Consider the following 15,473-nt stretch of genomic DNA (forward strand, 5'->3'; position numbering starts at 1 on the left):
CGGGGGGACACGTCCCGCAACCCCGCGCGTCCGCACCCGGGGCGCCGAGGGGGATCGCGGCGTGAGCCGAGCCGCAGCACCCCTCCGCCAACACCCACCTGGCCGCCTCGGCCCCCGCCCTCCCTCACGCCGGCTCCGGCTCCTTTTGTTCGCCCCTAAACCGCACCGCGGCGGCCCCACCCCGGAACTGACCTCACCCGCCCGGCATGGCGGCCATCAGCCCGTCCCGCCGGCGAGGAGCGAAGGAGGGTGCCGCCATCTTGGGAGCGGGCACGCCGAGAAGGGCACGCGGCCATCTTTGTGCAGGGCGCGGCCCGCCAGGGTGAGCGGGCGGCATTCATGGCGGCCGGGGGATAACGAAGGGAGGGAGAGGAAAGTGAGGGCGGGAGCGCCATCTTGGTAAAGGGCAGCGCGCAAACCTGTGGGCGTCTTAAAGGGGCCGCCACAATTCCAGCCTCAGCGCTGGGCAGGCGAAGGAGAAGGTGGCAGGACAGCAGGACTTCGGAGTAGAGAATTGATTCTTTCTGTCCGAAAAAAAAATAATGTTTGCTCTTTATTAAGATTTATGACCCAATCATGATGGAGCCTTCTATCATTATTTCATATAATGTAATTCTATGTAGAGCAACTCAGTCTTGCAGCCTGTGGCGCTGAGGGACAGCAGCCTCAGCCTCTCAGAAAGAAGGGAGGAAAGCCAGGACTGCCAAGGACCTCTTCAGGCCCTGATTCAGGCTGGTGTCACTGCTGTGAAAACACAGAAGAGTGAAAAAGGATAGCTGCCTTGCCCTGACACCACGTTATTTCAGTTTTAGCCCCTCGGCGTGGTTCAAGCCATCCAGAGCCCTCAGGAGTGTCTGCTCAGCTGTCTGGGCCAGCTGTGCATCACCTCCAGGCTCACAGACAAAAAGGAGGCTGTGTCTTTCCTTGTCAGGGCCCTATCTCCTCTCAGGTGACATTAAAACCTTTTCTTAGCTCCTAAATATTTAAAATCAGCTTCATCTGCCTCACTCTGTGGCTGTGCCCTGTGTGGCAGAAGGAATGGTACATAATCCAGGCCCAACGACCCAGTCCTCTCACACACCCATACCAGTGCAAAAACTTTGATGCATGCCCAGTTCCCATCCTTCAAATCACCGAGCAATAACTGAGGCCACAGACGTTGTCTGTATATAGAGACCAGGGACACAGGGTCCAGACTGGTGGAGAAAAACTGATGCAGATCTCACTGGATGGCTCAGATAAAAAATAGTGGATACAACTAGTATCAACATTAAGGCTAGTTAACAATAAGATAACAAAAATAATTAAAATTTCAGCGTTTATGACTTTTTCCTTAAGAACCAACCTATGTGACATTTCTAAAGTGGAATATTTTGAAAACCCCGTTCCATTTCTCTAACAACAGCTCATTGAACTAAGGCCACTGAAAAATGCTTGCAGCAGGAATAGTAACCCTGGTGTGTTACAAGGATATATCCACAGTCATTTTGTGGTACCTGAAAAAAGCAGGCTGATTCACTCATGGTTATTTTCATTTGGCTGACTCATTGGAGGACACTGGGCAGCATCATTTTATTTAAAATTCATAAAGGATGGTTCAAAGGCATTCATTATAATTTCATTAGTGTACAAGAGGCAGTTCTGAGTGGTTAAGTGCAGCCAATTTTAACTTGTATACACCAGTGATCACTGCTATAGTAAAACAAGCATATCTGTGGCTTTCTAGGAACATTATATGTCTTAGCATTGTTCTGTAGACATATGCACAGGACCTGTACCCAAGGAGCTATGATCCCACCTGCCAGGGGACAGACACTCACCAGCCCAGTGCAATAGCTGGATTTTTATTTTTTTTTAAAAGGTAATTAAGAAGAATTGTTCATGTCCAGATGCACTTGTTAAACTAAAACAACCTGAAGAAAGACAGGGTCCTAACTTTCCTTGAGTTTTACAGCACAAACTCCAAGGTCAGATGTGTCCTCTTCCTTGCTGGCTGCGTACATATTATCTAGCAATTTCTGCTGAATTTTAAGGCAAAGTTACATGTTACTTGAAACAATATAAAGGCCAAATCCTGCTAAAAAAGGTGAGGGCTCATGCTCCTGTCCATCCCTTCTCTTCCCCATTCCTCTCTGCTCTGGTCTCTACCCAGATCTCTATTTCCCTGCAGTGCCTTAACACTCACACCCATCCTTCCTTGATCTGGTTCAACTCACAGACATTACAGAAAACGCTCTGATTTTCTTCAAAAGGCTGACTTTTTGCTAATTTAGCAAGTCAAGTAAGCTCAGCCCATGGGCAAACAACAACCAGGGAAGGTGCAAGGCTGGCAGAGGAGAGGGCAAAGAAAGCATAGCAAAGGCAGCAGGAGAGGATAAAATGGCACCGAGCCATTAGATGGCTCACAATGTGCTGTGTACATTCTTATAGAAGCAAACCACAAGTTTTTCTTCCATCTGTTTGTTTCAGTGTTTGGAGTTAAAACAGAAGTTTAGAAAACAAAGAGTTTGCATCTGCCTGCACAGACATTCCCTCCTGTTTAGTCATGGCAGGGATGCTGTGAGCCCAGCAGCCAGACATCGGGTTGGGATTGGGAATCTTTGGCATAGCAGACACCAGCTGCTTCCTTTCCCTTGGCTCACTTTTTCCTACTGTGAAAGGGAGACAGCAATTACTCACTCGGGAGACCTACACGACCTGATTCATCGGTGCATGTCAAGCCTTGTCACAAAAGGAAGAGGGAAGCCAAGAGAGGACAATTTTCTCTCTACACCTCATTGCAGCAATTGACACCTCTCAAACAGCTGATGAAGAGTTCAGCTCCTGCATCCATGCACTGAAATTCTCCTCCGAGGCTGCTCTGTGTCTCCCTGCCCATCCACAGCCCAGGGGTCTGACAGTGCTGCAGGATCCTGCTTTAGGTGGTATTGTGGACCCTCTGATGAACCCAAAGCTGATGCCTGCACCTTCTGTACCTGTGATCTGTTCTTTTCTCTAATAATATCAAGCCTGCAGGGTGAAATTTTTGAGAGTGTCTGACTGATTTAAAAATTAATTTTTCAAAATGACTGAAGGCTTCACTCAAAGGGAAATTCCCTGCCATTGCCACGCCAAAGTAATTATAGCCATACCACAAAAATTATCCTGCTATAATTATGCCAGTATGAGCCTCCATCTGAACAATATGCTGACATATTTTCCCAGGCAGCCCAAATCATCTGGCAGCTCTGTCTCCAAGCCTCCCGGAGGAAGGGTCCTGCTCCCAAAAAGCCCTCTCCTCCCTCACCCTGGTGATTTAGAGAGCGACCCGAGATCTCCTTGTCCCCGGTACGATTTTCCCTGTCCGAGTGTTGCAGCTCGACTCCTGCCTTCCTGCAGCCCCCCCGACTCCTCCCAGGAAGTCCCAGCTGCAGGGAGTCGAGGAGAGGGCAGCATGTGTGCGAAGGCAGCCTGGGCGGTTCTGCCAGACTTTGGCAGCATAAGACAGCGTGGCCCAGCTTGATGTAAGTCGGTTTTACCCCCCCCACCCCTTCTGGGAGCTGTCTTGCACCTCCGTGTATGCGCTTGCTGGCTGTTGCTGCTGCCTGTGCTCCCGCTGTGGCGTTGCACCCCCTGGTGTGACGGATTCAGGGGCACCCTTGTCCCCAGAGCCCTTTGGGTGCACCTGCGAGTGGCCAGGCTGGCCAGCACTGTGGAGGTGTTTGAGGAGCACAGGGACAGTGGAGACGGCTGGTGCCCGTGGGCTGGAGGGCAGGAGGTGGTGAGTGACCAGACCTCACGGTGACCTTTCAGCTGTCACCTCCAATATCCTTAGTGTGCTCCTTCCTGCGCACCCCGCCAGGGCGAGAGGTGCCCCAGCTCTCTTGCAGGGAGTGTATGTACAGCACAGCCTGAAAAGCCCAACCACGTAAGAGGCTCCTTGAGCCTTTCCCAGGCTTTTGGACTCTCTGGTGGCTGCCCCTGCTCCAAAACATTGTCCAGGGCTGGGGAGGTGAGGCAGAGCCCTCTGCCCTACCCCCAGACGGCTGCTCCCACTGTCAGCAGCACCCTGACCCTGCTGCTGCCTCTAGCTCTTTGCAGGAGCCTTGTGTACAGCTCTTACACCAGCTTCCTGTAATCCAGTGAAGCCCTTTTTACTGCCACACTTTTGTTTTGTCACCTGCAGGTTAGCCCCCTCTTCCCAGTACTCATTCGCTTTGCATCCCAAAGCAGTGTCCCCCCACATCTCAGTGGCTGCCCCCGACATGCAGCCATCCCGTGCACAGGGATGAGGTGCATAATTTGCAGTTCCAAGCAGTAGTATGCTGTGGCTTCCCATTTTTCCATAAATTGTGCTGGTTTTTTCCCACCTGGGCAGAGATGTAAAATCTCACTGGTCTCAGCTAGCAGCCACTTTGCACTTGTTTTAGAAATAACACAAAATGCAAACAGTGGGGACTGACATCCTGCATGTAAGGGTGGAAAGTGCATCTAGCAGTACTGAGAACTTACCTGTGGGCTGGCCAACTTCAAACCTGTTTTGGTTTTTGGCAGCTGGGTGAATGAATCCATGGCTGGTCAAAAGAAAGGTGCATGCATCCTCCAGACTCACTGCTTTTATCTCAAGTACCTAACAAAACATTAACTTACTTTAGCTTCAATGCCATGTTTAAGCAATGCTGTAGAATAGTTGAGGGGACCTGAGGTGAGGGAACAGGCTGCATGAGGCACAGAAATTAATTTGTATGGGGCCTTGAAGGAAAAGTAAAGACCAAAATCACTTTGAAGATGGAAGCTGACATCTTGTTAATAAGAATAAAATTTGTGATTAAACAGCCTGGAGTTGCAGCAGCTGAGAGGCCAGAGATTTTAAAAAATAGCAGCACTCTGTCTTTGATTTCTTTTTTTTTTTTTTTTGGTAACCTTAAGAACATGAAGGAAGAGGAAGGGGTGAGTTTGTGTGGGGTAGGTCTGTCCAGCCCCTTGTTTCATTTGCCAGCCCCAGGAGGCAGAGTGTCCAAACAGCCTTGCCAAGCACAGCCGCATCACGAGGAAGGTGCAGGTGCTGCAGGGGAGGAAGGGCAGAGCCAAGAGAGACCTGGGATCAGTGAAACTGGATGGGAAGTTGATACTGAACACCAAGGTGCACTCTCAATGGTGTCTGTACTGCTCTCCCCAGCACAGAGGAAAGGGTGGAGCCTGGAACTGGGGAGAGAGGAGGCAGAAGCCGTGGTTGCCCTTGTGATCCCGACTTTGTGTGTGTCACGGACACAAAGTACAGTCCCAGTGCTGTTTCACATGGCAGCGACAACACACAAAGCAGCTCGTTTCCCCTTTTCCTTTCTCTGGCAGAATAACCCCATCTTTGGCCCTGGACCTGCCTCATCCCCAGGTACATGGAGCATTTGCTTTATACCTGAAGCTGTGGAGCGATTGTCTCACCCCTCTGTTTTGTGTCTGGGGGAAATGCAGGTCTGTGCCCGTAGGAGTGAGACAGCGGGAGCTGTGGCATGCTCAGGAGAGTGGGACCGTCTCTGCGTCACTTCTTGCTGGAGAGGAAGAGCAGCGCTGGATATAGCTCGTATTCCAGTGAGGTATTGAATGCCCAGCGGGGCTGTTTCTGGCCGGCAGCCTGGGCCCTGGCTGAGGCTGCCGTGGTGTGGAGCCCAGGTGGGTCACTGCCCAGGAGCTGGCCTTGGCAGCGACCACAGATAGGGCACATCAGGAAAAGCCACACTGGTGCAATCTCCTCTGTGCTCGCTTACTTCCAGGTAACCTGTTTAAGGGGAACATCTCATAAGCAAGAGAATATTCTTCATACAGAAGAAAGCTCATTGTTTGTGGGGTTGCCTCGTCTGGTGGGCTCTTCTACTAAAGCCTCTTGGGTTGCAAAGTACTTGGGAAATATCAACATCCCTCTTGGAAATACAAACATGCAGAGCAAGGAAATGACGTGCGGCGGGGAGTCAGTGGTGGAAGGTTGTGGCCACCTAAGTCATCTACATATGCACTCAACTATCCTGTCTGGCTGCCAGACAAATTGCAACTGGAGAAACGCATTGTTTGGTTTGGGGAACAGAACAGGCTGAAACAGATTTGGGGGCTGCTTGGCCCCAAGCCCGTGTTGCTCTCCGGCCTGATGAGCAGCCGCCCATGGCAGCATCGTGCAGGCTGGGGATGGGATGGGGGGGACACCAAAAGAAGAAAACATTTGTTGTTTCCCTGCCTGAAAGGGCTGGAGCAGACAAGGCCTTTAATTTCTAAGCTTAAAGCACCTTCTTCCCACTGACCCCCATCGCACTTGCTGATGCTGTCAGATTCTCTGAACTGTGGCCAGCAGCAGCCCCGCTGCACAAGAACAGTGCTGGAGCTGTTAATACTTCACTCCAGCTATCTTTTACTTCCCAAGCCACCAACCCTTCTACTCCCACCAAAATCAACTCAGGCACTGCATCTTGCTGATGATAATATCCATGAACTTGTGCAGAAGGACAAAGCAGGGGTCTGAGGAGCAGGCTTCTCCTAGGCCTGGGGAAGCAGCAACTTCTGCTCACCCTTGGCTACCTGCCCGGCACCACAGGAGAGCACAGAGTCCACCCTGTGCCCTCTGAAACACAGGGCTCCTCAGCAAGTTATTTGCAAAGATCCCTAGTGAGGCCTGAAGCTGTATAAAAATATAAAGACCTTAACAAAAAAATATAATTGGGGCACTTCTCAAATTCTGGTGCAGCCTTCCAGGAACGGCAGAGGTGAGCAGGTGAGTGGAGAATTACCACTGCGGCCAAGCCTGGGGAGCGGGGCTGATCTTGTATCCCCACCACCATCCCAGCACGCACTGCACAGACCCTCTCCCCTCACATCCCAGCTCAACACCTCACTTCTCAGCTGCTTTCACATGCCCTCCTCGTCCCTCTTCAAATGTATTTTATTTGTTGTGGTGGCGATTGTTTTCTTGGTTCGGTGCTTCAGAGACGCCCTCCTCACATCCCTGCACTGGCTTTTCTTGGTGCACTGAGAATCGTTTGTCACCAGTTTCCAGTCCCTTCACTGTCTGGTTAGTTACCTTTTCCCTGTGCTGTCAAGTTACTAAATTCTGCCTCTGCTTTTCACCATCCTCATGATAAATTCCCCATCAAGCACATCTGACTTTCTCCCACTGTGCTTATCCAGCTGGAAGGAGGATTTTGCTCTCAGTTTCCTACTGTCCTTCCCACTCCCCCTAGCCATGATGCATGTGGAAATTAGACACCAGTCAGGCAACTGGTGCCTTGGTGTCTCCATAAATCACTGATGTGTGCTGTGCCCCTCTCTTGCCTCTACCCAGTTGCTGCCTGGTTTTGCCATGAACTTTAGGTGAAAAAAACAGCATATTGCTTAGGATATAAAGCGACTCCCTCCCCCAAGCACTCCAGCAGGACAAAGGGGTAAATACTTCTGCTACTCCATAGAGCTGTGTGGAATAAAAAAGTTTCTTCTTCTAGGAATAGGGGATATTTTGTGGCCTGCAGAGCACAAGATTGTCCTTCCACAGGAGGATCAGAGAGGCTGTGGAAGGCAAAAGCCTGAGGTGTGGGGTCATTGGCTTGGCTGTTACAGCTTGGCTGAGCTCACTTGACCCCATGATTTATTCCAACTGAAAATTAGGTTTAAGGCATTGCCAGCTCCCCAGTGGGTGTACACGTGCTTCTTTTGTTCCTCTGTTTTCTCAGTTCTTGTTGAAACTTGTAAATGAAACGTCCTCCTCTGCCAGGTCTCATCTACTTCATCTTTCATAAAAAGTGTGTGAAGCTTTTTCCAGAAACCAATGCAACAGTGTTACTGCTCTAAGGTCAGTCAGCAACAACCCATGAAGCAACACTAAAGAGCACATAGTCTTCTGGAAAAACATACCTGGGGATGTCCCCTTCACACATGGCCCCATTGCCATTAGTAGAAGCTTCAAACTCACTTCCTTTCTCTCTCTGCAGGAAAAAATGTCAAGGCCAGTGCAAGCTCGGAGACTGGAGGGAATAGATAAGAATATCTGGTGAGTTAAAAGAATATCTGGTTAACACTGGTAGTAGATGTGGTTTTAGGCAGCCTAACACAGATAGAAACCAGATAGAAACCACGACAGCCACATAGCACAGAGCAGCAGTCTCCCTCAGCTGCTTTGCATTTGTTCAGGAAGCACATCGGGGTAAGATTGTCCCAGGAGACTTTACCCTGGCTCAGTTCTGTACCTGCTGCTCACACTTTACGCCTGTTGCTCACGCTTAATGCGGGAAGGCAAGCGGGAACACCTTGTTTTCCCTCTGCCTGAGTGATCCCAGCAGCACCCAAATCTGAGCCAAGTGGTTGCAGCACACTGGCTGCAGCCTGACATCTGCTTCAAGCCCACCCTAGGGCACTACAAGCAGGGAGGCAGGTGAAGGGATGCTGCAAATGCCATTCCCAGCCTGCCAGACACAGTAGGGCATGGGGAAACTGTGTGCTTGAAAAAGAGTTTTAAATGGGCTTTCCCCAAGGCTCTGCTGTGCTTGGTTTCAAGCTACAACTGCCAATGAACTGGCTGTTGTCGGAGACCTGAGTTCAGCCTGCCCTTCCCTCTGCAGAGGCCTTATGGTGTCTAGCTGTTAAATTTTACAGCACTGATATGAGCTTGAAAACCTCTGAGTCCTCTCCTGCTCAGTGTGGTCTGATCCGAAGCAGTGTGTGGCTTCAGCTGCGACCACACACCCAGACAGCACAATGGCTGTTTCCTTCATAAACAAATTAAAACCAGCCCCCAGTGCAATAGTGCCTCATCCTTGGTTTAATTAAAACAGGTCTGAAATGACCTGTGCTTGGTCCACCTGCGAGCCGTGGGATGGCTCCACAGGAAGGACACCAACCTCACCACTTCCCAGGGGATGCAGAGCCGGTGCCACCGTCCTGCCCGGACCCTCTCTAAATACTTCTCTTTCTCTTCCTTTCTTCTTTCCAGGGTGGAATTTGTAAAACTGGCTGCCACCTACTCCACGGTGAACCTGGGCCAGGGCTTCCCTGATTTCCCCCCACCAGACTTTCTGAAGAAGGCGTTCGTGAGAGCCCTCAGCGGGGAGAACCACATGCTGCACCAGTACACCCGTGGCTTTGTGCGTAGGCAGACCCCCCCCCTCCTTGGCAACACCCCCTTCACTCCCCATTAGCCTTGGCCACTTCAGGGTTCATCAGGCAGCAATAAACAGGGCAAACCACATGAAGCAAATCACGCATCAGCCTGTGCACCCCCTGCCCAGGGCTGTAATGCCCTGCTTCACCAGGGCATTCGAAGCAGCTGGAGTGGAAGATGCCCCACACACTGTTGCAGGGTGCTTGGTTGCCCAGGCCCCTTCCAAGGGCTCATCTGTGTTTTTGGAGGCCACTGCAATCCAATTCCCACCCTCCTCTCACCCCACAGGGCCATCCACCTCTGGTGAAGATCCTAGCCCAGTTTTTTGGGAAGCTGCTTGGACGAGACGTGGATCCTATGACCAATGTGATGGTGACTGTGGGGGCATACCAGGCTCTTTTCTGCTGCTTCCAGGCTTTTGTTGATGAAGGTGATGAGGTAATGCAAGATTTAGGCTTGTTGCACAGGCCACCTTCCTCTGGCAGAGCCCTTCTTTGCTGTTGGTCTGCCAGGGGCAGGTTTTCATTGTCCTTCTGCAGAGCAAGAAAGGTTTTATCCCCATTCTCCAGTATCTGAGCTTCAAAAGGAAAAAAATCTCTGCTGCAGGGCACTGTCTCATTTCTGCATAAGACAAAATAACTCTTTTGCCCTGAGTGATGTTATTCTTCCCTGTTACTGCCCACTGGCAATGCAAATTCTTCATGACAGTAATTCAGGGATTAAAATTTCCTCTCTCTCCCATTGTTCTCTGCACCCAGGGAAGGTCTGAGCAAGGCCAGGAGGGTGCTGACAAATCCCTTTCTTCCAGGTGATAATCATTGAGCCCTTCTTTGACTGCTATGAGCCGATGGTGAAAATGGCTGGTGGGATGCCCGTGTTTGTCCAGCTGAGACCGGTGAGTGGGTCAGAGCAAAGCTGTCAAGGAGGGAGGGGTCGTAACAAAGTGAGTGAAGAGGTGAGTGGTAAGCAAAGTGCAGCGGTAGCAAAGCAAGCCAAGATTCCTTCTGTTCTCTCTAGAAAGCTCCAAAAGATGGACAGTTGATGTCTAGTGCAGACTGGCAGCTGGACCCAGCTGAACTGGCTTCTAAATTCAGTGAACGGACAAAAGCCATCGTCCTGAACTCACCCAACAACCCTCTGGGCAAGGTAATGCCTCTGGCCTTGCTGTGGCTGGCCCTGAAAGCAGCTGGGCTGCTACAGCTCACCCAGCCACATTTGCAGCGTAGCAGCGACTTGACCTTCCTTGCACACAAGGGAAATGGGTGTTGAGGCAGCACTGCACACTGTGGCTCACTCTTTTGGTGTTTTTAAGCCTGGTCTTTTGTGCCAGCAGTGGCTTTGCCCAGTTAGACCACTACAGCCAGATCCTGCCTGCCCTGTCTTGGGAGATGACGCAGGCAGGGTGTGCAGCTTTTGCAGGGAGGGGCACCTTGAGTATTGTGTCCAGTTTTGGGCACCTCAATACAGTAGAGATATCAAGGTGCTGGAGCAAATGCAGGGGAGGGCAATGAAGCTGGTGAAGGGCCTGGAGGATAAATCCTATGAGGAGAGATTGAAGGAGCTGGGAGTGTTTAGTTTGAGGAGGAGAAGGCTGAGGGGAGACCTCATCACTCTCTACAGCTCCCTGAAAGGACACTGTAGAGAGGTTGGTGCTGGTCTCTTCTCACAGGTAATTAGCGATAGAACAAGAGGGAACAGCTTTAAACTGCAACAGGGGAGGTTCAGACTGGACATTAGGAAAAAAATTTTCACAGAAAGAGCGGTCAGAGAGTGGAATAGGCTGCCCAGGTAGGGGGTGGAGTCACCATCCCTGGATGTGTTTAGATCGTTTAGATGAGCTGTTGGGGGGTGTGGAGTAGGGCTGAGGGTTGGACTCGATGATCCCGAGGATCTTTTCCAACCTGAGTGATTCTGTGATTTTCAATGCTCCTGCTGCATCTCTGCTCCACTCCCTGCCTGCTGCAGGTTTTCAGCCGAGAGGAGCTGGAGTTCATTGCAGACCTGTGCGTGAAGCACGACGTCCTGTGCATCAGTGATGAGGTGTACGAGTGGCTGGTCTACGACGGAAAGGAGCACATCCGCATCGGTATGGAGAATTGCTTGGCTTAGCTTGGCTGTACTCTCTGGGTACAGCATCTTCAGGGAAGGAACTGGTGATTTAACTGGGATCCCCTGGCAATTACATTGGCTGCTTGCATGCACAGTTCTACCAGGCATGTGTCCCCATTAGAGGTATTTTGCTGCACTTTAGTCTCAGCCTCCAAACCAGGGCTTAAACTGGAGTCCTGACTTCAGAGCCAGTCAGAGGAAATAGGGAGTTGGCTTCCCAGTGTGAGAATCAGAGCTAAGAGCCCTTTGGCTCCAGGGAAACTGGATTTTTTTCCCACACTTCATAACGCCAGTTTTCTCTGTGTCTCTAGTTTTGGGACATCCATTTCACCATGATTTCAGAGGCCTGTTCTTCCTGTTACAGCAACATGCAATCACCTTGTTGCAAGGTGATGGTGCTTGGCACCTCTGGGAGCCCCTGGGGCTAGGTACAAGCATGTGAAAACACTTATTTCCAAAGAGATGCTCTTGAGAAACCTGGCTGCCTGCTTGGGGTGAGGCTCATTCAGGTGAAAGATATGCTGCAAACACAAGAGGCCACCACGGGTTTATGGTGGGCAAAGAGCTCCCTCTGTAATTAAGAGCTCCCTCATTAATGCAGGCCAGAAGTGAGCACGCTGAGCTCTGCTATCGGTGTTTCTCTCTCGCTTCATTGCCAGCCAGCTTGCAGGGGATGTGGGACCGCACGGTGACCATCGGGAGCGCTGGGAAGAGCTTCAGTGCCACTGGATGGAAGGTGAATTCCCCCGTGCAGTGCTGCGTTGTCTCCCCTCACCACCCCTTGGCTCCAGGGTGTGGGTCCGATCGCATAACACTGGGGACAGCACTGCTGCACAGTCCGCTTTGAGCATCAGGGTCTGAAAGTACCAAAGCTGCTTTACCGTAGCCCTGTCTGGAAAATACAATGAAGCCAGCACAGGCAGATAAAGAGAAGCCCAGCACAGGCAGATAAAGAGAGACTTACCACCTTCCTCCTCCTCTCCTGGCTGCAGGTGGGCTGGACTGTGGGATCCAACCGGCTGCTGCAACACCTCCGTACCGTGCACCAAAACTCAGCGTACCACTGTGCCACAGTGGCCCAGGTAAGGCAGCTCTCTGCAACTGGCCCTGCAATTCCCAACCCCCCGAAGCAGGGGTGACAGAGGGTCCTTCTGCCCATGGCTGACCTGGAAAGCACAGACAGGGTGGTGTGGCACTCTGGAGAGGCTCCTTCCCTTCTCCCTGCAGTTGCCCCATGCTTGGGAGGAAGGGAAGAGTCCAGCCTGCCTGGAAATATTCCTTATTTTGCAATGATAAATCCAAGGGGCCATTTGGAGGGGCTGGAGGCAGAGAGCTTGGCTTGGTGCAATGAGAAATCGCCTCCTGCTCCCTAATCACCTGTGAATTGCATCAGAGCAGACTGGTTCTCAACAAGCCTTGACCATTTTCCCACTGGGTTCCTCTCTCCTCACAGGAGGCCGTAGCTCAGGGTTTCCAGAGGGAGCTTGAGCTCTATGGGAAACCAGAAAGCTACTTCATCCAACTACCCAAGGAGCTGCAGCAGAAGAGAGACTGGCTGGTCCAGAGCCTGGATGCAGTGGGGATGAAACCCATCATCCCTGAGGGCACCTACTTCTTGGTGGCAGACATCTCCGAGTTCAGTGAGTGGTGCAGCTGTGGTTTTGCTCAGGCAGAACTGAGTACGGGGCCCCAGCTTGGAGTGGTACCACTAGCACAGACAGGAACCTGCATAAACCACCACCAAAGCAGGGATGGACAATAGCGTATTTCCCATCCAAGCTCCCAGAGGCCTTGAGTTTAGGGCTTGGCTGAAGCATGGGGCAGCAGAACCCACCTCTGTGCTGCTGTGCTTCTCCTGCAGAATCCGACGTCCCTGATGTCCCCGACTCTGATGAGCCCTACGACTCCAGATTTGCAAAGTGGATGGTCAAGAACAAGGTAAGCGCATCTGGCCCTTTCGGCTGCGTTTGGCCTGGGCGGGTTGGTGCCCTCCTTGGGCTGTGCTCACAGGATACAGCAGCACGACACCACTGCCGGGTGCAGCAGCTCATCAGGGGTGCCTGTCAGCAGCCGGCCTCAACTCTGGCAGCCTCAGATCAAGCAGAGGGAGCAGACAGAGCACCAAGGGCACCTACAAGCCCTTCCATGAGGCTTGTGAGCAAAAGTGGGTGGCTTCACACCAGATCAGAAAGAGCAACCTCAGCTCCGTGTGCTTCCCCTTCTCAGGGACTTGCTGCCATCCCGCTCTCTGCTTTCTACTGTGGGGCCCACAAGAACAACTACAACCATTTCATCCGGTTCTGCTTCGCAAAGGTGAGATATGTGGCAGCATGGAGGAGGGTGAGGTTGGGAGTAATAATGAGAGCTGGTTTAATGAAATAAATACCACAAAGAAATGCATAGAGCCTTGGGGATTAGAGCCTGATGGTGGCATCACATATGGCTCAACCCCCTCCTGCAGACACGTGAGCTGGGTTGGGGGCAGGAGATGTGCCAGTGCCAGCCTAAGCTTTGCCCCATCAGCTTCCCACACTTCTTGGTCAAGGCAGGGAGTCTGCTGGGTGCACGCTGAACTGCAGTGAGGGGAAAGGGGATTTGGCTGGAAGCCACTGACTGAACCCAAGATGTTTATTTAGGAGGAAGCCACACTGAAGGCAGCAAATGACATATTGCAAAAATGGAAACGGGAGAAAACCAGTCCCTGAGCACACTGGAGAGAAAACCTTGGTCCACACCAGCCACAACCATTCTTCCTCCTCTTCCTTTGCTTGGCTACAAACTTCGATGTGTCTTTTTTTTGGTGTGCTTTCAACTACATTTTCTCTCAGATAAATGGTTAAGAGGTTTGCCAGGCCCAGGGTCTGGAGGACACTGTCACTGTGAAATGATTGCACTGTTTCTTGCAAAAAGTGAACCTTCACATGCACTGCCAGTATTCAGCGTTTCTCCTTATGTTTAAAGACTTTGCTAATCAGTTCTGGGATGCATCCAGCAAGACACAAGGTAAGGATGGCTCCAGGGGGCTTTTCCACCACCAAATTCTGAAAAGGTGTTTCAGGACCTACCTTTAGGTCTATGCTGGTGGGTTACTGTCTTGTCTTGCTCCACGTCCCCACTCATGTACCCCAGGGCACAGGGCAGCATTTCCACCAGCATCTGTGTTTGCCACAGGACCGGGCAGTATCACTGCCCCTCAGAAGGTTGATTCCTTGAATCCTGAAATTTACAAACCCAGTGAAATGGTGTTTCCCATAATTAACAATTTTCTTACTGTTTTTTCTTCTGTGCATGTCCAGAAGGTGATCACAAAATCGGTAACTGGTTTCCCCCAGGAAAGAGGCTTTCTTAAATAGTCCAGCTATTGCCAAACCTTCCCTCTGCAGCCCCCAAACTACCCCCGGTGCTTTGTCAGGGCTTGGCAGCATCACCCAGGCTGCAAAACAAAACCTTCAGGCCTTTGACAAGTGCACATGGCAACCAGGAAGGATGGGCACAGTGGCCTCAGGCTGCTCCTGCTGCTGGTGGCCCCCGCAACCCGCCACCCACTGGGCTGGTGGGGTAACGTGAGTGTTTTGAAAGATAATTCTTGATTTCAACCTGGGTAAGAATGTAATCCAGCATCAATCCTGCAGGAGTTATGTGTAACAGACTGTGCAATAAGTATTTGTGGCAGTTAAATTATTAAAGATGAATTATTGCAATTATTGAAGAGTAAACATCTCTAATGATTAGAGCTGACACAGCTCTGCTGGAGAGCTGCCATCACCCATACAACATCTGCAGTGTGTCCTGCGGTGGTGGCTGCTCGTCGGGTGGTGGCTCTGCAGGTTTTCTGTATCAGGCAGCAGCTGATGGCACCGATCCCCTCGGAGCCAGAGCCGCACCCGCCCGCGGGAGGGAGGCAAACACCCCCCTCCTGCCTTCACCTAGGGGAGACGGGCCCCATCTCACCTGCCTGCGCCGCCTGGGTGGGTGAGGGTGCTGCTGGAGGTCCTTTTGCACCCACACACGTGCTGAGCGCTGGGAGAGCTGCAGTCACTGAAACAGATAAGCACTGCGGGACCAGATAGTTAACATAAAGAATTGCACCACCCCCACGCACGTGGGCTCTTGCTTGAGGCCATGACACACCCCACAGGGACGCAGAGCTTGGGCGAAGCCACCCAGACGCGGGTGTGCGGATTTTACACCGCCCACCCCCCGGAGAAACGGCCCCGGGGACCGGCCCCGCGCCGCCGCGTGAACACGGCCC

At 51.7% G+C, this 15,473-nt stretch overlaps 3 protein-coding genes across 6 annotated transcripts in view; 2 read left to right on the top strand and 1 right to left on the bottom strand.

Annotated features, from left to right (window-relative positions):
• LRRC8A (leucine rich repeat containing 8 VRAC subunit A) overlaps window positions 1–310 on the bottom strand; it is a 23,139-nt gene extending 22,829 nt beyond the window's left edge. Inside the window, exon 1 of one of the 2 annotated variants that reach the window (XM_026860593.1) lies at window positions 193–310. The gene's annotated coding sequence lies outside the window, so the exon portion shown is untranslated. The other variant, XM_026860592.1, reaches the window with a different exon arrangement.
• Window positions 1–15,473, top strand: part of SPOUT1 (SPOUT domain containing methyltransferase 1) — a 33,436-nt gene that overhangs the window by 1,733 nt on the left and 16,230 nt on the right. The gene's annotated exons all lie outside the window — the stretch shown is intronic.
• On the top strand, window positions 3,407–14,925 carry KYAT1 (kynurenine aminotransferase 1). 2 transcript variants are annotated; one of them, XM_026860594.1, is made up of 14 exons: window positions 3,407–3,503; window positions 5,452–5,573; window positions 7,947–8,005; window positions 8,945–9,095; window positions 9,401–9,550; window positions 9,921–10,007; window positions 10,130–10,258; window positions 11,078–11,198; window positions 11,881–11,957; window positions 12,214–12,303; window positions 12,675–12,861; window positions 13,083–13,159; window positions 13,448–13,534; window positions 13,858–14,925. In XM_026860594.1, exons 2-14 carry the CDS (start codon window positions 5,490–5,492, stop codon window positions 13,924–13,926), a joined length of 1,368 nt encoding a protein of 455 aa, XP_026716395.1. In that variant the 5' UTR covers window positions 3,407–3,503; window positions 5,452–5,489; the 3' UTR covers window positions 13,927–14,925. The 2 variants fall into 2 exon arrangements, with proteins under 2 accessions (XP_026716395.1, XP_026716396.1); XM_026860595.1 differs by lacking the exon at window positions 3,407–3,503 and having other exon boundaries at window positions 5,464–5,568.

The sequence above is a fragment of the Athene cunicularia genome (genome assembly GCF_003259725.1).
Source record: "Athene cunicularia isolate RWA chromosome 17 unlocalized genomic scaffold, athCun1 chr17_part1, whole genome shotgun sequence".
NCBI lineage: Eukaryota > Metazoa > Chordata > Aves > Strigiformes > Strigidae > Athene > Athene cunicularia.

Excerpts from the sequence above, each read along its gene's own strand:
- KYAT1 (XM_026860594.1), top strand. The coding sequence starts at position 5,490 with ATGCTCAGGAGAGTGGGACCGTCTCTGCGTCACTTCTTGCTGGAGAGG. Across the intron at positions 11,958-12,213 it reads TCAGTGCCACTGGATGGAAG|GTGGGCTGGACTGTGGGATC; the intron begins GTGAATTCCCCC and ends TCCTGGCTGCAG. Across the intron at positions 12,862-13,082 it reads GGCAGACATCTCCGAGTTCA|AATCCGACGTCCCTGATGTC; the intron begins GTGAGTGGTGCA and ends CTTCTCCTGCAG.